This window comes from Chamaea fasciata, unplaced genomic scaffold (assembly GCF_029207755.1).
Source record: "Chamaea fasciata isolate MVZ Bird 193981 ecotype frontalis unplaced genomic scaffold, bChaFas1.0.hap1 SCAF_2, whole genome shotgun sequence".
Taxonomy (NCBI): Eukaryota; Metazoa; Chordata; class Aves; order Passeriformes; family Sylviidae; genus Chamaea; species Chamaea fasciata.
The window spans coordinates 28,018,242-28,042,159 of NW_027094087.1; the positions used below are offsets into that span (position 1 = coordinate 28,018,242).

General features: G+C 54.6%; 2 protein-coding genes across 6 annotated transcripts; both read left to right on the forward strand.

Annotated features, from left to right (window-relative positions):
* The first annotated feature begins 273 nt into the window (after positions 1-273).
* Positions 274-6,314, forward strand: NOP2 (NOP2 nucleolar protein). The gene is made up of 16 exons (XM_066175479.1): positions 274-413; positions 490-535; positions 611-690; positions 1,799-2,067; positions 2,360-2,403; positions 2,525-2,697; positions 3,465-3,664; positions 3,769-3,858; positions 3,936-4,023; positions 4,122-4,262; positions 4,439-4,578; positions 4,864-4,953; positions 5,218-5,340; positions 5,427-5,524; positions 5,613-5,743; positions 5,852-6,314. Exons 1-16 carry the CDS (start codon positions 308-310, stop codon positions 6,109-6,111), a joined length of 2,079 nt encoding a protein of 692 aa, XP_066031576.1. The 5' UTR covers positions 274-307; the 3' UTR covers positions 6,112-6,314.
* A 7,001-nt stretch (positions 6,315-13,315) lies between these two features.
* On the forward strand, positions 13,316-23,684 carry IFFO1 (intermediate filament family orphan 1). Of its 5 annotated transcripts, none has more exons than XM_066175483.1 (9): positions 13,316-14,058; positions 18,934-18,994; positions 19,079-19,174; positions 19,413-19,553; positions 20,456-20,640; positions 21,127-21,235; positions 21,946-22,041; positions 22,231-22,361; positions 22,943-23,684. In XM_066175483.1, exons 1-9 carry the CDS (start codon positions 13,370-13,372, stop codon positions 23,043-23,045), a joined length of 1,611 nt encoding a protein of 536 aa, XP_066031580.1. In that variant the 5' UTR covers positions 13,316-13,369; the 3' UTR covers positions 23,046-23,684. The 5 variants fall into 5 exon arrangements, with proteins under 5 accessions (XP_066031580.1, XP_066031579.1, XP_066031582.1 ...); XM_066175482.1 differs by having other exon boundaries at positions 13,317-14,058; positions 21,127-21,247; positions 21,949-22,041; XM_066175485.1 differs by having other exon boundaries at positions 13,317-14,058; positions 20,480-20,640; positions 21,127-21,247; positions 21,949-22,041.
* The last annotated feature ends 234 nt before the right edge of the window (positions 23,685-23,918 follow it).

A 23,918-nucleotide genomic window follows, 5' to 3' on the forward strand; every position in this document is an offset into this window, starting at 1 on the left:
CAGTCTCTGTGATTCTACAGCTGCTTTCCCCCTTGCCTCTGCGCCCCGCCTTTCTCTGCTGCCTGCCTTGGGCGGCGGGACCCCCCTGTGAGTGCCTACGGCGGTATTCCCGCTCCCGGAGCTCCTGCGGCGGGGCGGCTCCACGCGTCCCGGGGGCGGGCGACCCGCGCCGTGACGCTGCGGGCCGGGCCAATCAGCGATCACGGCCGGCGGCGCTGGCCAATGGGCGGCGCGCGGGCGGGCCGGCGGCGGGCGCGTGCGCCGGGGCGGCGGGGAGCGCGGCACGTGTGGCGGGGGTGGCGCGGCCATGGGGCGCAAGCTCGACCCCACCAAGAAGGAGAAGCGCGGCCCCGGGCGCAAGGCCCGCAAGCAGCGCGGGGCCGAGGTGGAGCTTGCCCGCTTCCTGCCGCCAGGTAAGTGCGGCCTGGACCGGCCCGCGGCCGCCCCGCGGCGCCCGCGGCCGTCTGACCGCCGCGTGTCTTCCCGCAGAGCCGGAGAGCGGCAGGAAGAAGCTCTCCAGTCACGGCAGAAAGAGGTGAGCCGGGCGGTTCGGCGGGCCGGGGTGTGCGCGCCGGGCCGCGGCTCACCGCCGCTTCCCCTCCCGATGCAGGGCTGCGAAGAGGCGACTGGCAGCGGGCAGCGGCCCGGCGGGGAGCAGGCCCGGAGGAGGAGGAGAGCCGGAGCCGACAGGTGAGTGGGTGGGAGCGGGTCCGAACCGCGCTGACCGGCCCCGTCCTGCTTCCCCCCGGGGGCTGCCGCGACCGTCCTTCTCTGGCGTCGTTTTCAAGGCAAGGGACACGTGGAATTTGATTATTTTAAATCGTAGAGTGTCCTGAGTTGGAAGGGACACGCAAGGATAATTGAGTCCAGCTCCTGGCCCTGCATAAGATCACCCCAAGAGTCACACCGTATTCCTGAAAGTATTGACCAAACACTTCTTGAGCTCAGATGGACTGGGTGCTGTGATCACTTCCTTGGGGACTTGTTCCAGTGCCCAGCCACTCTCTGGGTGAAGGATCTTTTTCTGATATCCAACTTAAACCTCTCTGGACACAACCTTGATTGCCGTTCCCTCGGATCCTGTCACTGGGCATCACAGAGAAGAGATCAATGCCTGCCCCTCCTCTTCCCCTCCTGAGGAAGTTGTAGCCTGCAGTGAGCTCTCCCCTCAGTCTCCTCTTTTCCAGGCTGAACAGACCAGGTGACCTCAGCAGCTCCTCACAAGGCTTCCCCTCCAGACCCTTTATCATCTTGGCCCTCCTTTGGGTACTCTCTAGTAGATAATAACAATGAATTCTGATTTCTGGTGGCTGCCATGCCAGGAGGTAGTCTAGTCTGAAGAACTAGTCAAAGGTCTCTCTTCTGTATGTTAAATCTATTTTTTACCTATCCTCCATTCACAGTAAGGTTGTTGCAGGCTGCTTTTATAGCTGAGGCTTTTAAATCTTTGTGTTACATCTTGTGTAGCCAAGAAACTCTTGAAATAGAAAGAAGGAAGGATAGACAAAGGTTCAGGACAGAAGATATTATAATACATCAGAGCAAATACCATAAGAATTGTGTGGCAGGCAGTGTTTTAATTTGGTAATTCTATTTAGATCTCCTGAAAGGTTCACTGCGGGAGAGGTGAGGCTGTGGCCAGTACTTTATGAGATGTAGAGAGCAAACAGTCCCTCCCTCTGGACAGGCAGCTCAGGACTCGGACTAAGGCCTTTTTGTGTAACTGCTGAAAAAGCAGAGCAGCTGGTTTTGGAAATAATGCTTAACTTTAAATGTAAACCATTTCTTCTGCTTCTAGTTGAAGAGCAGCTGTCTCCACAGAAGGAGAAACGTGCTGTAAAGGCAGCAGGACAAACTGCCCGTGGCCAGGCTGGCTTCAGTGATGGCAATGCCAAGTGGCTGGCTCCAGCCAAAGCCAAGAAAACCCAACCTAAAAGAAACCATGTGGAATTATCCAGTGATGGTGAGGTGGAAGAGGGCAGCTGGGAGATGGAGGAGGAGGAGGAGGATGGGAGCAGCGAGGAAATGGTGGATGATTATGGTGCCTCATCATCAGAGGAAGAAGAGGTAGGAACTTTCTGCCCTTAATTACACAAGAAATAGTTGGTGGTGTTGTCAGAAAGGACCCCTTGGGCTTGAGGGGAAAGGATGGCTTTAGTGGCAGGGGATGGTGAGGTGGTGGAGAACTTTCCCCTTCTGTCCTTCACAAGAATGATTTCAAGTTTAGCAGCTGATTCCAGCATAACATTCAGTGCTCTTGTTTGTTGTCCCTTTTAAACAGAGCAAGTAAATTTCACAGAGGTTGGGAAATGAGGGGAGATTGTGGATGTTTTTTGATTAATCTTTTGTCTCTGTTTAGCTGCTGCCTATTGAAAAAGCTTCCCTGAAGCAGAAGCCTGACAGGTGAGTGTGTAGAGTCTTTCCTGGATAGATGAGGAGCCTGTGTTGTTATTCTTCTTCCTTTCCTGCCATCTAAGAAATGGTTGTTGAGAAGTGTCTGTGTGATGCTGTTCTTTGTCCTTAGGGAAGGCCTCAGTGAAGATGACAGCGAAGAGGAAGAGGAGGAGGAAGAGGAAGCAGAAGAAGCAAGCAAGCCGAAAATGGGACAGAAAGAAGAAGAGGGCCCAGATCTGCAGCTCAACCTGGATATAGATGAACAATTTAAACTGCCAACTAGTGAAGAGATTGAGAAGGAAGATATCCTTTTTATCTGTGCCATCCATAAGCCATGTGCATGATGCAGCACGGGGCCTGGATTACAACCAAAGAGCTTCACTTGGACTTTATCATGCATATTGCTTAGCAAAAGTGTCTATGCATGACGAGGTATTTTTAGCTGAGCTGTCCTAATAGATACTGTATAATGCAGTACTTCTGTGTACCACAGTTAGGAAATCTGTGACGCCCTGTATGGGGCTTGGAACCTGCCCTAATTTCCTTTCTAGCCCTAAATACATATGGGATGTCTTATGATGTGGTTTGTTCCTCTCTCTACCCTGATTTTCCCGGTGGCTGTTTGTATAACCCATTCCCAGAGTTTCTGATGACAGCAGTTCTAGCATCCAAAGTGTTTGCTGCTGAACTTTGGTGATTTTAATTTCCTGTCTCCCTTCTTACTCTCTTCCGTACCCTTTGGTTGCCCTTGGAGACCTTCTAGTCTCTTTTGTGCTGCAGGTAATGCTTTCAGTATTACAAGACTTCTTTTGTTGTTTTAGGGGTTTTTTGTCTATTTTTCTCTGTTTATCTAGAGTAATGCTTTTAAACACCCTCTAATTCTGCCTTGTGACCTTTTTTGTCCGGTTTCATGCCTCGAATCATGCATCTGCTGAGCTCTGATGGGAGCAGTATTCCAGTAGAGCCTTCCTGGCGCAGGCACTGTTGTGTACAATGGTTGATTGTACTTGTAAAGAGCCCCTGTGCGAGTTCCTTGGCTGCTGTTGGTGATTCCTTGACGGTGTTCCCACCTGCTGAGCCTCCTGACCTGCACGTCATCCACCAACGCATCCAGGGCAACATGGAGGTGCTGCAGGACTTTGGGGTGAAGCGGGAGGAGGGCCGCTCCCGGCAGGAATACCTGGCGCTGCTGCGCCGGGACATGGCTGCCTACTACTCCTATAGCGACTTCCTGCTCTCCAAGCTCATGGACATCTTCCCGCTCCCTGAGGTGGGACCCTGCCCTGCTCGTAGCTGTGCTGACCGATGGGAAGGTTTGGCTGCCTCCCTGAGAATTCATTTTTATCTCTGTTCTCTGTCCCTTCGTCCATCTAGCTGGTAAAGTTCCTGGAGGCTAACGAGGTTCCCCGCCCTGTCACCATTCGCACCAACACGCTGAAGACGCGGCGGCGGGACCTGGCACAGGTGAGCAGGAACCAGTGGCTGTGTCCTGAAGCGTCTGTCCCGGGGAGCAGTGTCTCAGTCCGTTCTCTGCCTTGCAGGCTCTAATCAACCGTGGTGTGAATCTTGACCCCCTGGGGAAGTGGTCGAAGACGGGACTTGTTATTTATGACTCCACTGTGCCCATCGGTGAGATCACCTTTATTGTACAGGGCTGAACTCACCCGTTCCTGCTTCCTTCTTTTTTTGCACGTGTCATCTTCTTCTGTTCTGCCTTCCCTGCCCAGGTGCCACCCCAGAGTATCTGGCTGGACACTACATGCTGCAAGGAGCCTCCAGTCTTCTCCCTGTGATGGCGTTGGCTCCGCAGGAGAATGAGCGCATCCTGGATATGTGCTGTGCCCCAGGAGGCAAGACCAGCTACATAGGTACCACCCTGGAGCCTTGGGAGGGATGCTCTGTCGAGTGAGGAGTTTCCACAGGTCTGCACAGAGAGGGGGAATAGAGGGGGACTGAATTTGAGGAAAGGAGGGGGTGGCTGTCACTGGAGACAAAGGCATGAGAAGTTTTCAGCCCCTTGCTGGTGTGTTTTGCCCTCTGGCAGCTCAGCTTATGAAGAACACAGGGATGATCCTGGCTAATGACAGCAGTGCCGAGCGGCTGCGTAGCGTGGTTGGGAATTTGCACCGGCTGGGCGTCACCAATGCTGTTGTGAGTAACTGCGATGGACGCCAGTTCCCCAAGGTATGCTCCTGTTTACAGTGCTTACCCAGAGCTTCTGTGCTGTCCCTTTAGTGAAGCAGTGCTCTCCAAAGTCACCTGTCACAGGAGGATGAGCAGAACTGCTGGGGAGTGTGTTTGTTATTTGATACAGAGGCAGGAAGGTGGACGGGGAGGAGGGAGGAGTGTTTCCTGCCTTCCCAGTCTTCTGGCTCCCATTCTACTCTTGGCCTTGTTTTGAGTCCCCACCTGTGAGCATAATTCCAAATCTACATCTGCCTCCAAATCTAAATCTACATCTGCCTGTAGGTTCTTGGAGGGTTCGACCGTGTCTTGCTTGATGCACCTTGTAGTGGAACAGGCGTCATTTCCAAGGATCCTGCTGTCAAAACCAACAAGGTGTGTGACTAGTGCAGACTCAAGTATGAGTCATGAGAGAAAGGCCTTTGGGGCTGCTTTGTTCTTGAGAGATACCTACAGTACATTTTTCTTTTCTTATTCTGTGTGTTGTACCAGGGCTAGTTTTATGAGATTACTTCTGCAGAAGACTCCAGACTCTTGTATATTATATGTGCTTTGCTCTCTCGTCATTCCGTCATCCACAGCAGAGACCTGGGGTTCTTCCCTGTGCCTGTGGCATCCTAACCTTTCATTCTCTCTCAGGATGAGATGGATATCCTGCGTTGTGCCCACCTGCAGAAGGAGCTGATTCTTAGTGCCATAGATTCAGTCAACGCTGCCTCGGAGACAGGGGGTTACATTGTCTACTGCACTTGCTCCATCATGGTAAGTGCCTTCTACTACGATCTGCTGTGGTCACCTCCTCCTCAGGAGATGGTGAGTTCTGGATCCTAATGCTTAGCCTCTGGCAGGTGGAGGAGAACGAGTGGGTTGTGGATTATGCCCTGAAGAAACGTAATGTCCGTTTGGTGGCCACAGGCCTGGACTTTGGCAAGGAAGGCTTCACCAGGTGCGTGTCAGGTCACATGTGACTGCTCCTTGGGGGCCAGGTTAGAGCAGAGGTGTTCTATTGCTCCTCACCCCACTTCCTCCTCCAGGTTCAAGGACCGTCGCTTCCACCCATCCCTCAAGTCCACGCGGCGTTTCTACCCCCACACGCACAACATGGATGGATTCTTCATCGCCAAGTTCAAGAAGTTCTCCAATGCCATCCCGCAGGCACAGAAAGGTACTGTGGTGTTGGAGCTCGGCTGAGCTGGCTGGGCCTGCCTTGGCAGGCTGCCTCCCCTGCAGGAGCCAGGCAGGCTCTTCTCACAGCGCCCTTTTCTCATTTCAGATGAAGGGCCTGCTGTGGAAGCAGCAGCTCCGCCCGCTGTCCCCAATACCGTAATCACGGAGCCTCCGCCAAAAAAGAAGAAACGTGAGGGAACAAAAGCTGAAGAAGAGCAGAAGCTGCCCCAACCTGCTTTGAAGAAGAAACGTTCGTTGCAAGCACAGAGGAGACCCTTGAAGGCTGTCCGGCCTTTTCCCAGAATGATGCGGCCTAAAGTCCCTACCAGGAAGAAGAAGCATAGAGTGAAAGCGAATGGACAGTGAGAGGAACTGCTTTTCCACATGTTGGTCCCTTCCTTGGAGGGCAAAGCTGCTGCAGCTCTGTGTGTACCCCCACTTTGCTGCTCTGTGCAGATCATCTCTCTGCAGCTCTGAGCACCTGGGACAGTGATAGCCCCCTTGGCTCCTTTCCCTTTGCATCAAGGACTGATGCACTGACCCATTAAAAGTTTTATACTCTTGCTCAAGTCTTGTTCTTTTTCCTTGGAAAACAAAATGCAGAATTCTACTGTGTCCCCTTATTCCTTTGCATCAGAAACCCCTCTTACTCCCAGCTGATGCCCTGGCATTTTTGGTGTCTGTCCTTATTCCCTACAACGGGGATGTTTGTGAAGAAGCAGTGGGAGCTGAAATCCTTGCTGCCTGCATGAAGGCTGTATTGTGTGGAGCTGTCAGCTGAGTGCTTTGTCTGGGCAAGGCTCTAGCCCAGTGGTTCCCTAGTTCCCTGTTGTCACTTAGTTCACTCTTGTGACTGTCCCCATTTCATCATTTTTCTGGTCCCCAGCAGTCTCTCAATTCTTGGCCTCCCAGACCTGAGCAGAGATTGCTTTGGGTTTGTGGAGCTGTACAGAGAAGTTCTTTTTGCCTGTATGTTCACCCAGATGCAGCTGCTTCTCCTTAAGACTTAGCAAGCTGTTGTCTGGGCCATTTCTATTTTAATGTCCTGGTCTGCTACATGTGAGGCTGCAGCTTTCCCACTCATTATTGATGCCACCAGGCACAGAGTGATCAGCAGAAACTGAGGGAACCTGCTGTGATGAGTGCCCAGGGAAACACAAAACAGCACTTAAAAAACATGAGCAGTGAAAAAGGCCTAATCCTGTTCTTGCTCTCTGGCCCATCAAAGCTGGGCTATGCTGGTAGATTGTCTGCCCACACTTTGGTGGGTCACTGGCAGCTGGTCCTCAGGCTTGTGGTCTGTCTGCTGCCTGGCTCTCAGACCTCCTTTCCTGTTTGCAGGCTAGCACAGCTTGCAGCTAGCTACGGGACTGGCAGCGTGTGTGCGTGCAGGGAAAATGGCTGGGATTAGCTTAATGCGAGGCCAGGACAGACGGTGGTAATTGGGAGCAGGGCTCAGCCACACAGGCACACTGACCAGCAGCCAGTCTCCATGTGACTGGCTCCTATTTATTCCTCTCTACATTTCCTATGCTCAATTCTCCCTGATTTAGCTTGATGCCTCCCTTTCACCTCCTTCTGTCTTTCCCCTCAACATCCCCTATTAAGTTTTGCTCCCATAATCTTGAAACATTGCATGATGAACTTTACACGGTCCTGCAGTTCCCCTCAAACATCCCATCACAGATCTGCTCGTTCCCACAATGCCCATGATAATGCTGCTTCTTTATCACTTGTGAAGTTTCTGGCTGAAGCACTTCAAGGTTACACTTGAGTGGTTCCTGTAACGGTTCAGTCTCTTAGTGTCTCAGGAGCCCTGGTCTTTGTTACAGACCTTGTTATCTTACGCTTTTTAGGGCTTGTCTATCTGTGTGGTTTATTTACTATAACTCTGATTAGAGTGGGGAAGGGGGGGGGGGCTGACTTTATCGTTTTGTGTTGAATAGCCATTAAACAAATACCTTCCTAGTTGAAAATTAACTCTTTCCCCATGCTTCCCTGTAACCTTAGTTCATACTTAAGATGTTTTAATTTTCTGACATTCCTTTCTCAGAGAATTTTCTGTAAACAAAAGACATGTTTACATTCTTTCCCTAGGAGGGACTTCTTCTTGATGTCCCTCTAGTCTGATCAATGTAATTAAAGAAGTTTGTCTTTGTTTCACCAATCAAATTGGTCTGTGTAGAATAGTATATAAAGGAAACACATCCCAAAAATAAAAACGTAATTTTCAGCCTTCTAAAGTCAGAATCTTTGTGTCGTTGTAGTGTACAGTAACATCACTTCCCCAGTGAAATAGGTCAGGGAGGAGCCTCTGAATGCAACTGTCTCACTTCGGGCTTTTGTGTTGAGGTCTGGATTGTTGGATACAGAGAACCCAAGGGAAGATTTTCTGTGTCTTTCAGTATAATTAAATAAATACTAGGTGCAATAGGACCCAAGGGAAGGAATTACTGCTTCAATACTGCATTTCTGGTACCCCCATCTGCATAAAGACTGTAAAATTGAGAAATGTTCAGAGAGGACAAATACATCCTAAGTTTTGGTGAGAGAAGCAGCAAGAGCCTCTTTAAGCCCTGGGCCTGTCCTTTCAGGAGCGATGCTGATCTGTCCCGTGTTGTTGCTGCCGCCTGCTGAGGTAACCATGCGAGTGTGCAGCCTCAGCTTGAGAACCAGTTTATCCTGATAATCCCAGCAGCAGGGATAGAGTTTTCCTCGTTGGGATCCCAAGGTAACTGTCTGGTTTCCAGTAATGTCCAAATTATGATGGAATTTCAGCCCTGGAATGCAGGATTATGCTTTATGAAATGCAGAAATGCTGTTTTAACTGTTGTCAATAAAACTTCTCTCTTGCTGAGCATTGTTCCAATCACTTGGCATGCCTGCAAGCCTTTTTGTTATAGCTGGGAAGAGATGGGAGGAATTTTCATCTCTCTTTGGTGGTTTGATCTGCTGTTCTTGATTTCAGCCATTGCAGTTATCGCTGCTCAGAGAGAGAATGTTGAGTGAGACATTGAAATGCTGCCATCAAGCTTCAGAGGCAGTACTGGGGATGCAGCAGCTAGGGACAAAGCTTGGTGGTTTCCCCTCCATTCTGGTACAAGGCTGTGGTCACATTAGGCTTGTGCTTGCAGCTGCCTTCTTACTCTGGGAATCTTTTGTTACCTGCAAGCTGAGATTTCTGGAAAATGTGACTGCTGGATCATCTTTCAGTACCTTCCTTTAATGTGTTCTAATATCTGAAAGCTGCTGATAACGTGGCTTGTGAGAGCTGAGACAGAGCAAAGCAAGAACTGAGGCAGAGCAAGGATTGAAAGCAGATCTGAGGGGTAAAAATGCTGTCACAGATTAAAAGCTTGTTGAGAGAAGTCGTGATATCTGTTCCACTGTGCTGCGTGCAGTCCTTCTCCCCAAGCTGGGAGTCTGTTGGAGAAGCTTTATCAGGGCACAATGAAGACAGCCAGCTGGCAGCTCCTGCCTTGCAGGCTGCAAATGCTGCCAGCTCCCCTCTGCACTCCGGGAGGGAGAGGCAGGCCCTGCACTGCTGCACCCTTGGGGTGGTGCAGGAAGGGAAATGCAGGCTTCTGTGGACAAGAGTGCGTAATGGAAAGAGAAGAGACTCCAGCAGCGACGGGGGTCGGTCACTGACTCCAGTGATGTCATGTGCTGTAATGTCTGTTCTGGGCCGGGCGTGCTGCCTCTGGTTGCATTGTCTCATGTCTGGTTGTATCCTGAGGAAGGGGCTGAAATCCTGCACTGCACACTTCAGGGACTTGGGTACGAAATTTGGATCTTTGTGCACTCATTGCATTGCACGTAACACCCAGAAGATACAGACACTTTTGTAGGGGCTGAATCCACAAATGACCCAAGTCCCATCAGTGGGCCTTGTTCCTCCAGGCTGTCCATCCCTGCTAGGGAGGCTGTGGAGAGCTCCTGAGGAGGATGTCTGCAAGTCCTACCTGCCTGATGGAGTCAGTTGGAAACTGCTGAGAGGGTAAGGTCAGTTAGGTCCCAGGCTTTAGTACTGCTTAAAACTGCCTTCTCACGAAGGTCTGGCTCCAAAACTCCCTCCTGGACTGGTGTTTCTGTATTTTTAAGAAGAAAATCCATTCCCTCCTTTGCTGTTACACAGGAACATTTCTGTGTGCTGTCAAGTGTGGTGATCACCCAGCCGCTGGTGGCAGCTGCTCCTCTGCACCAATTTCTCCACATTTGCATCCAAATCCAGGCAGCTGACTGGGCTGATGACTTTGCTAGGCCCAAAAGTTGTGTTCATTGCAGCACCTCCCTCTGCTTGTGGATGGAAGCGATTTTATGGGTCAGTTTTAGTGAAGGATCTTGGAAGACTTGGAGAGTTTACACAGAAACATTTCAGCAGTGCTGTGCAAGGGAGAAGGTAACACTGAGGTATTGGAGGGAAAGGGGAGCATGGAGATGGGGTACAGACACACCAAGGAGACCTATGCCTCACAAAAAGAGCCTCTGTGAAAGCTGTGGAGCCCATTTGGACAGGTTTCACATATGAAGTACCTTTGCAAGGAGGATGTGTTAGCTACCAAGAGCTTCTGAGATCTGGGAGAGGAGGAGCATCTCAGCCTGGTACTGGATGCCACAGCTGGGCAAATGCAAAGGAGACAGGTGATATTAATAGGGGGTTGCTACCTGGAGAACCTGCCTTGATTTGCCCATGGAGGATGGTGGGAGAGGCCTAAGTTCTTTTTACTGTGCTGTCAGCAATTAGAGACAGAGTCCCACACAAGTACCTGATCTGAACTACAGGAATTTGCACTCTTTTGCACAGGGTCAGAAAACGCAGTGCTTCTTTCTTGGCCTTAAAATCTGTGAACGTAAGATAAATACCACCATGTTTTTGAATAAGTGTCTTTTCCCACATTGGCTACAGGTATGATTTTAAGAGCTGTAATGAGCAGTTCTGCATGTCAGCACCTGCTGTCCAGCAGTGCCACTGTTGGCCCTGAGCTGATAAACTGGAGGCAGGAGCAGTCAGAAGGTCTGGTAGAAGTGCCAGGTGAAGCAAGAGGAGAAGATAAGGAGTTGTGCTGCAGTGAGATTTAAGTCCAGAGGAGTGCCCTGGTCCCCTGGGTAGCAGGATTGTCTCTAGTTTCTGGGCTTCTGCAGGAGTAACTAGAATAGGTTGGCCCTTTTGCCCCAGTCATCTTCTGCATCAGCAAGAATCCTTTACTCCAGCAAGTATCCTAAGTAAGGGGAATTAGAGAAAAAAGGAAACTCCACACTGTCTCCTGTCCAGGAGACAGCAGGAGTATTGGTGGAAGAGGTGCTGGAGGTCTGTAGCCCAGTTCCTGCTGTAAGTGGGGCTGTCCCAGCACCAGGTCACATCACTGGATTTGCATAGCTGAGCCCCGAGAACCATCACAGACAGAGATTCCACCACCTGCTCCAGTGCTGTGCTGGCCTCCTGGTAAAAAAAGCTTTTCCTGATGGATGGCAATGCCTTCCTCCACTGGCATTCCATTAATCAGCACCACTTGCTGGGTTTCCCCAGCCGGACAGGAGCAGCTCGGGAAAGCACTTGTTACATAGTTTGTGGTGCTGCTCTTGCCTGTGCTCCTCGCTGGCTGCACACAACAGCAGATCCCCCCTGTCTGACCCTGCTCGCCCAGGTGCAAGGGTGTGGAGGGGTAAAACCAGGAGCATGTGAGGGGGGAGGATGCCGGCAGAAAGCACGGGCTGCCAGGCACACAGGCAGGCTGTGGCAGCGTGGGGGGGCGGGTGACAGCACTGGCAGCAGGAAGGAGGGAGTCAGCAGTGGCTAAAGGTCACATGCTGGGGGGTTTCCGAGCTGGAGCTGTCACTGCTGCTTCAAGACAAGCTTTGTGTCCAGGATCCCTCTCGTCCATCTGTCCTTCTCTTTTCCCTGGCTGTTTATTTGGTAGCATTGCTGCCAGGCACATTGCTCCCTACCAGCTGCTGTTGCAGCACTGGTTTTTGGAAGATGGGGATCTCTTCTGCCTGTCCATGAGGAAAGCCTTCCTGCCCTTCTCTCTCCGGACAAAAGCACTGCTTGCCACCACTCAGCCTCTCTAGTCAGAGGCAGAGCAATGGAACATCTGCTTGAGAAAAGGAAAAGCGTTAAAAAGGAGGTGATGGAAGAGGAAAGCTCACTTCTTTCCCAGTCTAAGCCCATCTTGGAGGGACTGAAATCCAGTTGAGTTCCAGTGGTCATGGGTGTGCCAGAGAGGATGCAGATGGTTACTGGTGCGGGAGGAAGTATTATAAATGCAGTTGGGGGCTGATGTGGGGAGCCTTGAGCTGTGGGCAGGACGGGGGAGATAGGCAGGCCACAGGATATGACTGATGCTGGACACAGCAAGGCGGGAGAGGGGAACAAATTTGATTTGGCCTGCTTCCAGGCCAGGATGGCAGAAGAGTAATGGAGGGAGGGAGGAGACCTGTAGCCCTGGAAGAGAAGCAGCAGGGAACATGTAATAGGCCGACTCCCAGCCAAGACTCATAAAGCTGGCCATCCTCAGTGGAGCTGGGAAGTTCCTGGCAGTGTGGATTGAGCCATACCTTTGGTCCCACGGGAAGGGCTGTAGCACAGTCCCCCACTGGAGCATGCCCAGCTCCTTCCACAGAGTAGTGTGGTGCTGGGCATCCCTTTGAATTCAAACCCACTGCTCACTCACCCCTTGCTGATGGCTCAGCTGAAACATCAGAAGAGGCCGCTTTGCACAAGTGTCACACTCGGCTCAGCTCCTCAGTGGAAGTCCGGGGGGAACAGGCTGGGAGCACACAGACAGCAAGGGAACACAGGTGTCCACATCCATAAAATATTTATGCAGTGATCGATTTGTGCGCAGTCTCCTCCCACCGGATAATGGGGTGAGGGGCGACACCAGCGCTTTCGGCAAAATTCACCTGGGGTCGGGGTCAGGGCTAAGAGGGAACGACATAAAGCAGGCTAAAATAAGGGACATGAAACAAGACCCGAGGCTGCTTTGTGAACAAGGAAGGAGGAAGCCAGTTGCAAGCCAAGCGTATCTGAGAGGCTGCCTCCGCACAGCCTCCTCTGCCCGCCGGCTCGCCATTGTCCAGCGGCAGTTCCTCGTAGGAGGGCTGCTGGCACAGCAAGGGCAGCTGTCTTGGGGGGCTCGACAAGGTTTGGGGTGCAGAGGCAAAGTTATGCCCTCTTTAAGGGGGGCAGCTCTGGGAAAGCACTGAATTCTATGCAAAAAAGAATAAAATATTAAAAAGGAGGCAGAGGCACACTGTGTTGCGGCTGAGCTAGTTACGGAAATCGGTACCAGGCGGGGCTTCAGCTAGCGGTGCCGGAGAGGGACTTCCCTCGGGGGAATCCTGCTGCACCGGGCCGCGTCCCTTCGCCCCGAAACCCACCGGGGAGGCCGCCCCTCGGCGGGGGGAGAGCCGGGGGGCCGGCAGAGAAAAGGGAGGTTCTGCCGTGTCCCCTCTTCTGCTCGCTCCCCCCGGGGCCGGCGGCGGGCAGCGGGGGGAGCGGGGGGCGGCTCTCGGAGCCCGCCGCCGCCGCATCCCCGCCGCAGCGGAAGCCGCGCCCCCGCCGCCGGGGCCGGCCGGGCGCATCCCCCCCGCCCGGCGCTCCCCGCCCCGTCCCGCCGCCGCCATGAACCCGCTCTTCGGCCCCAACCTCTTCCTCCTGCCGCAGGAGCAGCAGGGGCTGGCGGGCCCCGAGCTGCCGCCGCCGCCCGCCGCCGAGCCCCTGGCCGGGGAGCCGCCCGCCGGCCCCTTCCCCGCGCCGCCCGCCGCCATGGCCCTCCGCAACGACCTGGGCTCCAACATCAGCGTCCTCAAGACCCTGAACCTGCGGTTCCGCTGCTTCCTGGCCAAGGTCCACGAGCTCGAGCGGCGAAACCGGCAGCTGGAGAAGCAGCTGCAGCAGGCGCTGGAGGAGGGGGCGGGCGGCCGCGGCCGCGGACCCCCGCGCCGGGACCAGGCGGTGCAGACCGGCTTCGTGGGTCCCATCCGCACCCTGGGGCTGGGGCTGGGGCCGGGGCTGGGGCTGGGGCTGGGGTCGGCCCGGGCGCTGGGGTCCCCCGGCTCCCGCCCCGGTGCTCCCGGCCAGCCCTCCGCCTTCTCCGCCGGCTCCCGCTTCATGCCCGGCACCATCTGGTCCTTCTCGCAAGCCCGGCGGCTCGGCCCGGGGCCCGAGACCACCCTGGTGCAGGGACCGGGCGTCTCCTGGGTCCACCCCGACGGGGTGGGTGTGCAGATCGACACCATCACCCCCGAGATCCGAGCCCTCTACAACGTGCTGGCCAAGGTGAAGAGGGAGCGCGACGAGTACAAGCGCAGGTGAGAAGGGGCGGCGGGAGCGCGGGGCACCGGCGGCATTCCCCGGGGCACCGAAACTATGGCCGGGGAGGCTGCGGGGCTCTGCCCGGTGGGCACCGTGCGGGAGAAGCAGGGAGGGAAGGCGGCAGTCCTGGCCAGACTTCTCGGGAGCGCGGTCTGCAGGCAGCATGAGGAAAAACGTGGACCCCTGAAAGCATTTGTTTGTGCATGGGTCTCCTCCCTTGCCACCTGGTGTGTGAGTCCTCTCGGGATGTTCGGTGAGCCTTTTTCCATCTTACCAACCTGGCACGAGGGACTAGAAATGCTTTTCCAAGCAGGGAGGGAATAACTCCAGGAATGGTTCCAGGAGCTGTGTTTTAAAACCGAGGGGGTCTGGAAACGCTCAGGAAGGAGGAGCAGCCTGAAAGTAGGTGAGGAAGGTGGACATGCAGCAGTGAGCGGGTTTGGATTGGAGAAGGCTGCTGGGAAGAGTTCTCTGGATGTGTCAGAAGGTGTTGAGAAGCCCCTCAGCAGGGTGGCTGGCCTCTCCTAGGCCCTTTCCCTCGCCAGCGCTCTCCAGCTGGCCCCTCAGCAGCGGAGAGCCGAGGCAGGACACCCCACTCCTCGGGGGCTTTCCTCTCCACCCAAAATAGCCGTGGCTTGGCACGTGCCTTGGAGAAGGGTGAAGCAGAATGCGAAGCTAATCTCTTGGCCGGTTCTTCTTTCCCGTGCAGGGCGGCCGCTGCTCTCGCCTCTTGCCGGCCGTGCTTTTGTGTCAGGCCGGTTTCCGAGGCTGCTCCCGGATCCGCACGTAGGATGAGATCAGACTGGGCCGGCGTGGCGGGGTCAGTGCGCGGGGCCGGGCGGGAGCGCCACTGGCGACTGACACCACCCGAGCGACTGGGCTGGGGTTTTTCCAGGAGTCACGTTGTGATGCTTTAGAAGCAGTTAGAAAGTTTGTGATTCCACACCCAGCTCCCCACGGGAGCTGTGCCACTGCCCGGTTCTGCACAGCCATGGACTCCAGTGCCAGGATCAAGGCTGGGGTCCAAGATGACACCTTCTGCTTTTGGCTTTATAAGGCTTAGGTTGAGCAAACTTGCCTGTCAGATGCTCCAAAGGCACTGAGCGAGGCACGTGGAAAGGAAGAGTTGGCATCTCTTCTTGCCCACCAACTGCTGCGTGTACCTAAGGCCTTTTATTATTAAGCCAGAGGTCAGGCTCCTTCTCCAGAGATGGATTTTCAGATCAGAGAGTGGGAAGGTGGAGCCAGTTTTTTGGCCAGAAAAGCTCAAGCCTCAAAGCGAGTCAGCCAGAGAGGACCAAGTTGGGTTTGTTGATGCTGCTGAAACTTCAGGAGAATGGAAAGCTTTTCAGGGTTGTCCTGCTCTGGCAAGTGAGCTTCAGGGAAGGCTGCAGAGGGGGTGACAGGGGGACTGCTGAGGGTCAGATGGGGGGGGCACCACAAGCTGCTATGAGCCAGTGTTATTGGTGGGATCTATTTTTGGAGTGTGTTACCAGGAGCTGGGGGAAAGCAGACCCCACCCCCAGACCCTATCCAGCACTGGGAACTTTGTGACGGGTACAGCCAGGTCCCAAACAGGGGAATGGGACAGAAGGATCCCATTTCCACACCCTTCTCCATGCTGGGGGCTGACACCAACATCCCTTGGGAGCTGAGAGTTCCCTGCCACGGTGGGCTGTGATCTGCCATGGGGACAGTGCAGCTGGTGTCATGCCTTTGCCACCTGCCTGGAGACAGATGGAAGAGGCCATATTAACACAGGACTTCCCAGTTCTCTTACCCGTGGCTTGGGTGCTGGAGCTTGTGCTTTTTTCAGGACAGCATTGTTGCCATGTGCCCCACCGCACTTGGAGCCATGCAGCAGGAGCTTCTCTCTGGATACAGAGGGCCTGGAATTCCAGTCAGGGGTCCAGGAGGGCTGTGGGGGCTATAGGGGGGGATGAGGATAGTTGCAGCAGCAGGAGAGAGGCTCACAGGAGCTGCACTTGGGAGCAACAGACTGAAATTAGGTGGCCTGGATGGGGGCACAGGATGCCTGGGAGTATCATACAGACTTGCTGAGTGCTGGGGATCTGGTTTGTGCTGTCTGCTACACCTGCTACCTGTATTCACAAGTAGTTCTTGGATGTTGCAAGGATACACTGGAAATGTGGAGTGAGTGTGTTAGAGTCACAAAATGGTTTGGGTTGGAGGAGACCTTTAGGGGTTACCTAGTCCAATCTCACTGCTGTGAGGTTTCACTCGGTCATGTTGCTCAAAGTGCTGACCTTGAACATTTGCAGTAATAGGCCATCCACAGCTCTGTGCAACCTGCTCAGTGTCTCACCGCCATCAGAAAAAACTATTCCTTATGTCCAGTCTAAACCAACCTTCTTTCAGTTTAAAACCTTCGCCTCTTGTCACTGCAGGCAAAAGGTCTGGTACAGAGTCTCTCCATCATTCTTATAAGCCCCCTTGTTTATTAAAATGCTTCAAGAAGGTCTTTTGTTGTTGTAATTTGCGAGGAGCTGTGCCAGGCTGCAGGGCCATCCCCATTAAGGTGAGCTCAAACATAGTTTAGATATGGCAAGAGGGGATAAATGGAGCTTCAGGCCCCGAGCATCCCAAAGCCCCAGTGTGCACTGACCTTGCAGGATGGGGTAAAGCACCCCAGTCCCTGTTGCAGTAAACAAGATTTTTAAAGATGGGGGAATTGTTGATTTTCCTAAGTGAACTCATTGAAGGGACACGCCTGACACGGACAGCACTGCATCTTTTCTCGTCCCTGGCTTTGGGAGAGCTGTCCTGTAGCTGGTCAGGTCTGCGTGCAGCTGGGACCCTCCTGCCCTCGCTGTGTGCCTTTGGGCAGGTTGTTGCCTTGCAGTAGTGCAGGAAGGGCCTCCCCTCTCCCCTTGGCTTGTGCTGGTGGCCGTGGGGTTGTGTGGGGCAGCCTTGCTTCCAGCTGGCAGCGCCCTGGGAGCGGCCGGCGGCCGTGCGGGGCTGCGGGCGCAGTGCTGCAGGCAGGTTATTATTAGGAGTGGTGCATTGCAGGAGGGAGCAGGGGAGAAGGAGCCAGGCAGGAGAGGAGCAGGAGAGAGGTTCACAATGGATGGGTGCACGGGTTTGTCCTCAGTGGGGTGAATTGCTGTTTTCTCCTGCCTTTTTCTGCCGGTGTGTGCATGACCTGCGCTTGTCTTCCATAGCGCCGGTGTGAAATGAACTCTTACCAGGATTTGCAGCTATGCTTTATGTCCCCAGTGAGTCTGGGCTATATAGAGACCCAGAGGGAGGCGGGGACCAAAAAAGAGGCAGTGCCACACCAAGAAAGATGCTGAAATTTTTTTCTTATGGTGGAAGGCGTTTTTGTCCCTGGGGAGGGAGGCTTTGTTTGAGCAGTTCCCATATAAGGGCAATTCTACCTTTTAACTTTCTCCTTTCTTTTCCCTTCATCTTTCTTTCTCCAAAGGGATGGGAACACTCTTTGATTCCCCTTCTGGAGCTGTGGTATGGATCCAACACCAACACAAGGAGTGCACACTTTTGTCCTCGTTTGAGTAAGGAGCAGTGTTGCTAGCTTTAAGAGCTTAGAAATACACAAGCCAGGGCTCTCCCACATCATCAGACCATCCAGTTACCCCAAGGTAACAAATGTGAGGGCTTTTCATATGCTTTCTGGCCTCCTAGACCTTAGGATTTATTGTTCAAACTTGGTGTGGGTAAGTGAGAGGAGAGATTTTTCACATCCTTGTGCAGAGTCGCAGTGTCTGTGTTGGTGCTTGCAGGCATTAAATAGAAACCAGACCTCACAGCACCAGGAAGGGCTCAGCTCTGGTTGCTATCCCAGAGCAATCTCGCTTTCTCAGAAAAATCTGGCTCTCCCAGAAGAGCCAGGAACTGGGTAAGAATGCAGCAGCCCTGCCCCATGCCGCACCGCAGCGCATGCCAACCCCCCTGCTCTATGGGATCGTCACTTAGCCAAGAGCAGAACGGCTTGATGGCCTCCCAACAGACCGTGGGCTGGGCCAACGCTGCAGCGTGACCCAAGAGGTTGATCTCATGCAGTGAAATATAATATAATAATTGCCAGGGGATGTGTCTTTGCACAGCAAGGCTGGGCGCCTTGCAGCTCTGCTTTTTGCCAAGCTGCAGAGCCCAGTACCCACCGGACAGCCCGGCATAAAGTGGCACAATCCATACTGCTTCCTTGTGGGATGAAACAGCGTTCTTCAATCCGACCTGTTACGCAGCAGTAGAGCCAAGGAGTCTTGTGCCCCTGCCCAGGCAGCGTGGCCTGGCACAGGGCAGCCCTCTGCATTGGGACAGGCAGAAGAGCAGCCCTTCATGCACATCTTGGTCCCTCACACTGTGAGGTGGTTTGGTGTCAAGATCAGGGTTTGTGCTTCTGGACAGAACTGCCTGTTGCCTGAACTGCAACACTGCAGACACACAAACATGATGCAGATGGTGGCAACTCTGCAATTCATCTGCAAACCTGTTGCTGAGTGTTGGAGCTGCTGTGCCCAGGGCTGTGGGGCTCAGGGGCAGATGGAGAGGCCGTGGGCTGTGACGGGCCATGGGCCGGCCCCGGTGTGGCAGGGCGTGCGGCCCAGCTGCCGTGCAGAGCCTGCGGTCAGTGTCCCCAGCTCCCCCCATGGCGGGGCGGGCGGCCGTGGTGGGGCAGGGCTCGTGGCCGGGGGGGCCAGTGGGCTTGGCAGCTGCCATTGCCTGAAAACAAGAGGCCATACATTCCTGGGCACGTTCTCCTTCCCGCCCCGGTGCTGTCATCCCCCCCTCTCGGATAGCTTTGGAGTGAGCAGCTGCCGCTCCGTCCTCTCCCTTTGGCAGCCAGCGAGGCGAGGCCGATGGGATCTGACCAGCGTTTGTCTCCCTAGATGGGAAGAGGAGTACACGGTGCGTGTCCAGCTTCAGGACCGGGTGACTGAGCTGCAGGAGGTGAGCATTGCTGTTCCCCCTTCCCCTGCACCCCAGCTGCCCCACACTGGTGCTGATTTGCACATCTCTCTCTCCCTGGTGCAGGAAGCCCAGGAGGCTGAAGCTTGCCAGGAGGAGCTGGCCATGAAGGTGGAGCAGCTCAAGGCAGAGCTTGTGGTCTTCAAGGGACTGATGAGCAATGTGAGTCCCTAATCCCTCTCCAACCCCACAGCAGTGTCCTCTCCAAGTGGTGTGGCTGTGTAGAAAAGCAGTTCCTTGGTTGGGCCCTTCCAGCACTGGCAGGGTTGGCCCAGGGTGCAGTGAGAAAAGCAGGGACGTGGGAGCAGTCCTGCATGAGGGGGGAAGTGGCGGCACCAATTGCCATCTGTCTTGCCTGATATTCCTCCTTTGTCCCCTTCTTGTGGTGCTGTGGGTTCAGAACATCACGGAGCTGGACACCAAGATCCAGGAGAAGGCCATGAAGGTGGACATGGACATCTGCCGTCGCATCGATATCACTGCCAAGCTGTGTGATGTGGCACAGCAGCGGAACTGCGAGGACATGATCAAGATGTTTCAGGTGAGAAGTGCTCGCTGCTGCTCCAGACTCAGCCACCAGCTCTGGGGAGGAGAGATCCCAAAGGAAGTAGAAGAGACAACACCAGCCCCCTTCTAGGGGAGACGCTTGGTCACCCTTGCCCTTGGTCCTTGCAGTCCCTTGCTTTCTGTCTCTCTCGGGAGGACCAGGCAAAAGGGCACAGAGTGGAGGTGGAAAGCCCCAGATGTTGCTTTGGACATCAAGAGTCCCCTCAACCTCTTGCTGACCTGTTGTGTTGGGCCCGGGGACCCCACAGTGCTAGGGGAACAGCTGCAGGAGGGAGACAAGTTGCTTGAGTGTCTGTCTCTAATTCCATCTCTCTCCTTTCCCTTCCCCTCTCCGTCATCTTCTCTCTGTCTCTCTTCTCTGTCTCTGTCTCTTTTCTCTTTCTGGATGTTGCTGCCCTTCTGTCTCGCTCTTTGTCCCTACAGAAGCAACTGGTTAGTTCCATTCAGTTGAGAAACTTTACAAATTTTAAACTTTCTTTAAAAAAGGTCGGACTCTAAAAATTGACATATTTCACCTTTTGCAGACTGTCTCTTTTTTCCTGTTTCTGTTACTGTGTTTCCCTGTCTCTGGACTGGGGTGGCGGGTGATTTGAGTTTTTCTGCAGTAAAACCACATTGTTTTTTCTCATCAGATCCATAGATTCCATCTTTAGTTGCTTAGTTTTAATTTTAGAAAATGCCAAAACCATGTTTTATCCATTGCACCCATCTTTAACCTGATCATAATGAGCCCATCTCTCTCTCTCTCTCTTTTCTTCCTTCGTTTCTTTCTGTCTTTCTCTCTTTCCCTTCCTTTCTGTCCCTCCACCATTCCTTTCCCCTCCATCTCCTCCCAACTACCTGCTCCTGACCTCGGACCCGGCCTCGTTTCTGTAGTCTCTGCACTTGTCTCCCGTTAAGGTCCCAGCCTCGGTGGGGCGGAAGCGGGAGCGCAAGCAGGTCAGCGACGAGGACACCTCACTGTCAGAGAGCGATGCCTCCCGGAAACCTGACGAGGAGGAGGAGGACGAGACCACGGCCATGAGTATCAATGAGGAAATGCAGAGGATGCTGAACCAGCTGTGAGTGCGGCTGCTGTGCACCTCTGCCCGCGGTGTCGAGCCAGGCTCCAGCACCAGGCTCCCTGCTGGTCCCGGGATGGGGAGGGCAAGGGTGGTTTGTGGCTTCCCTTCCCAGGAGAGGGCAAGATGAGAGATGCTGCTCTGGAGAATGTTCATTCACCCTGTTCTCTGTGGCACAGTGGGACTGACTCCCTGGGAGACCTGAGCCCACCTATGCTGAGACTGGGAGCTGGTCCAGCTCCCCTCCTCTTGCCACCCTTCCCACCTTTTTGGGAATCTGTGCCTGAACTTGCTGGGGCTCCTGACCATAAAGCCAGCCCCTTCCCCATCAGCTGCTGGGTTTGGGCACACCTGAGTTCACCCTGGCCAGACCCCCAAGAGCTGCAGCCCCGCCTGTGAGCGGGTGCAAGGCTTTGGCACCGACACAGCCCACTGCCTGCTGTGGCTCTCCTGCTGGGTGCTGACGTGCTGTTCCCTTGTGCCCAGGAGGGAATATGACTTTGAGGATGACTGTGACAGCCTCACGTGGGAGGAGACAGAAGAAACGCTGCTCCTCTGGGAGGACTTCTCCGGATACGCCATTGCAGCCGCAGAGGTGCAGGGGGAGGTAACGGTGGTGTCAGGGCCCTGAGGTCTCGTTGGGTTGGGACACTCGATCCTGCCTGAGCCTGGGAAGATGCTCTCTCAAAGACCAGATTTCAGCCCCTTTTCCCTTTGCAGGCCTGTACAGGTGCTTTCCTGCCTTTTCTGCATGAATGTATTACAGCATCCCTGTTGAGGTCTCCTTTTTAGAGACCAGCCAGGGACCTGTAGCCGGAAGGGTGTGCTGAGGGTGGGGTGCTGAGGGTGGGGAGAGCCACAGCCCATCCAGAAGAGAAGACTTCTCTGGCTGGACTGGTCTCTGGTGATCCTTGCTCGTGTTCTCCAGCCCACCTACCCACTGTGCAGCAAAACTGCCCAAACAGAGGCCTTGGTGTCTGGCCAAAGCCCTTGTCATCTCAAATCTTTGGCCCTTGGCAGTCCCCTGGGGATGTGTTGTGCTCGGGAATGGTCTGTGCTCTCCAAATCTTCAGTGCAATGCCGGGCTTGTTCGAGTTGATGTAGTCACTGCCCAATGTGGCGAGTCCTGAGTCTCTCGAGTCCATGTTGGCAGGACTGACTCCTGTCTTATTTGCACTACATTGTATATATTTCTTCCTCTTTTCCCAGTGCTGCCAGTTCTTTCTCTGATTTGTCTCTCTCTTGCCTTTCGTTCCTCATGTTGGACGCTTGCCTGCCTCTAAACCTGCTGTCTGCTCTCCTCAGCAGCAGGATGACAGCCTGGAGAAGGTGATCAAGGACACGGAGTCACTGTTCAAGAGCCGTGAGAAGGAGTACCAGGAAACCATCGACCAAATAGAGGTGGGAAAAGGAAGAAGTGGGGAGGCCATGGCGCAGAAGGGTGTGAAGTGGGGGAGTGGGTCCCTGGGGGAGGGAGACACAATGCTGGAGCAGGTCACTGGTAATGTGGTGACAGCCCTCGGTCTGGCCATGTCCAATGCCCTGCACCACATGCCCTGGGATCATCTCTGCACCGTTTCCCTTGAGCAGCTGGAACTGGCCACAGCCAAGAACGACATGAACCGGCACCTGCACGAGTACATGGAAATGTGCAGCATGAAGCGAGGCTTGGATGTGCAGATGGAGACTTGCCGGCGGCTCATCACCCAGTCTGGGGACAGGTGAGCTTCAGCAGGAGAGCTGGGACACCCGTGCTCTGGGCCTGAAGCCAGGGTGGTGGCGAGAGGGAGCTGAAGGACTGGGTAGTACTCCTGCCCTGCCCTCATGTGGTGTGGAGAGAGGGCAGTTCCCAGAGGCTGTTGACCTCCTGGCTGGCCTCCACACAGGTCATGGTGCCACCTCTGCAGTAGGTAGGAGACACACAGGAGTCACTTTTGGCACATGAAGCCAGACCCCCCTGATGGAGAGAGGAGCTGCCATTGTGCAGGGACATTGTGTAAGTCCCCAAAGGCCTGTGGAGCCAGGGTGGTTCCAGGCTGGGGGCCCCTGTGGTGAACTTTCACAGACCCCGGGCCTTACATACCTTGTCAGGGTCCTGCTCTGGGCAGCCCCTTTAGCATCTCCTCCAGCTCTGCTTTATGTTTTTGACTGGTGTCCTCTGGAACACCCTCCCAGCACCCAGGGATTCATGCAGACCCACACATGCCCAAAGGCGCACTTCAGCTTCTCTCCTTCTTGCTTTGGTGAGCCCTGCCCACACCTGAGCGATGCTGTGACTGCTGCCCTTTACTGTTCTCTGCAGAAAGTCTCCTGCCTTCACCCCAAACTCCAACAGCGAGTCAGCCCCGAATGAGGAGAGCGAGGAATCTGACCGTGATCCCCCCAGCGATGCTTCCATCAGATAATGAGGGGAGGCCCGGCTCCCTCGGACCCCCTTCCTGGCACGGGGTTGCCTGAGTCACACCTGGGAGAGACTGTCAGGGACGTGGAACTGCTGGTAAACGTCTGTCACCCAGGCTCACTCCCGTTTTGGGGTGCTTGGCAGATCCCACACACCCTCTCACCGGATACCTTGCAAATGGGAATAGCTAGATAGACCTGAGGGCCCTTGCCCGGGCTGCTCTGCCTTCAGCCCCTTCTCTATTCCCTTTTCCCTGCTTTGGTTAAACCGTGGTTCGGGCAGGGAGGCTCCAAACCTGCCGTGGTGGTGTTCTGCAGGATGTGTTCCCAGGCGCCCCCAGACCCACCTCCTCTGGCCTCCGTCCTGGTACACTTGACCTGCCCCCGCCCTCCCTGCGCTGCACGGAGCCGAACGAGAGCCGTACCTCCCTGCAAACTGGACCTGACACTGGTGCCAACTGGACCGAGCCCGGGGCTCTCCCTGTCCTTGCTGCTGGCCGGGCACCCCGAGCCCCGCCACGCCTTCTCCGGGCCGGGGGCTGAGTCCCGCTCACTGTGCACTTTGCTTTGCCGCCCGTCGGCGACGCGCTCACGTCTGTGTTACGGGGGCGAGGTCATTAAATGGGACAATTTCCTTTTCTACAGCTCCGCTGGGTGTGGGCTCTCCCTGTGCTGCTGCGGGGCTTGGGGCAGGGCTGCCGTCCATCAGACCCCAAGCCCACATCAATGGGTGTCCCCACGGGACAGTCCCATCCCTTGGGCGTGCCAGGTGGGACTGACAGATGGGACAGTGGTGAGATCCCTGTTCCGAGAGCCACTGGCCCTCAACAGGCACTGCTGCTGTATGGGCTGGCATTTTTTTTTTTTAACCTGGAGCA

Excerpts from the sequence above, each read along its gene's own strand:
- NOP2 (XM_066175479.1), top strand. The coding sequence starts at position 308 with ATGGGGCGCAAGCTCGACCCCACCAAGAAGGAGAAGCGCGGCCCCGGG. Across the intron at positions 4,024-4,121 it reads TGACTCCACTGTGCCCATCG|GTGCCACCCCAGAGTATCTG; the intron begins GTGAGATCACCT and ends TTCCCTGCCCAG. Across the intron at positions 5,744-5,851 it reads CATCCCGCAGGCACAGAAAG|ATGAAGGGCCTGCTGTGGAA; the intron begins GTACTGTGGTGT and ends TTCTCATTTCAG.
- IFFO1 (XM_066175481.1), top strand. The coding sequence starts at position 13,370 with ATGAACCCGCTCTTCGGCCCCAACCTCTTCCTCCTGCCGCAGGAGCAG. Across the intron at positions 14,059-18,933 it reads CGCGACGAGTACAAGCGCAG|ATGGGAAGAGGAGTACACGG; the intron begins GTGAGAAGGGGC and ends TTGTCTCCCTAG. Across the intron at positions 22,362-22,942 it reads ATCACCCAGTCTGGGGACAG|AAAGTCTCCTGCCTTCACCC; the intron begins GTGAGCTTCAGC and ends TGTTCTCTGCAG.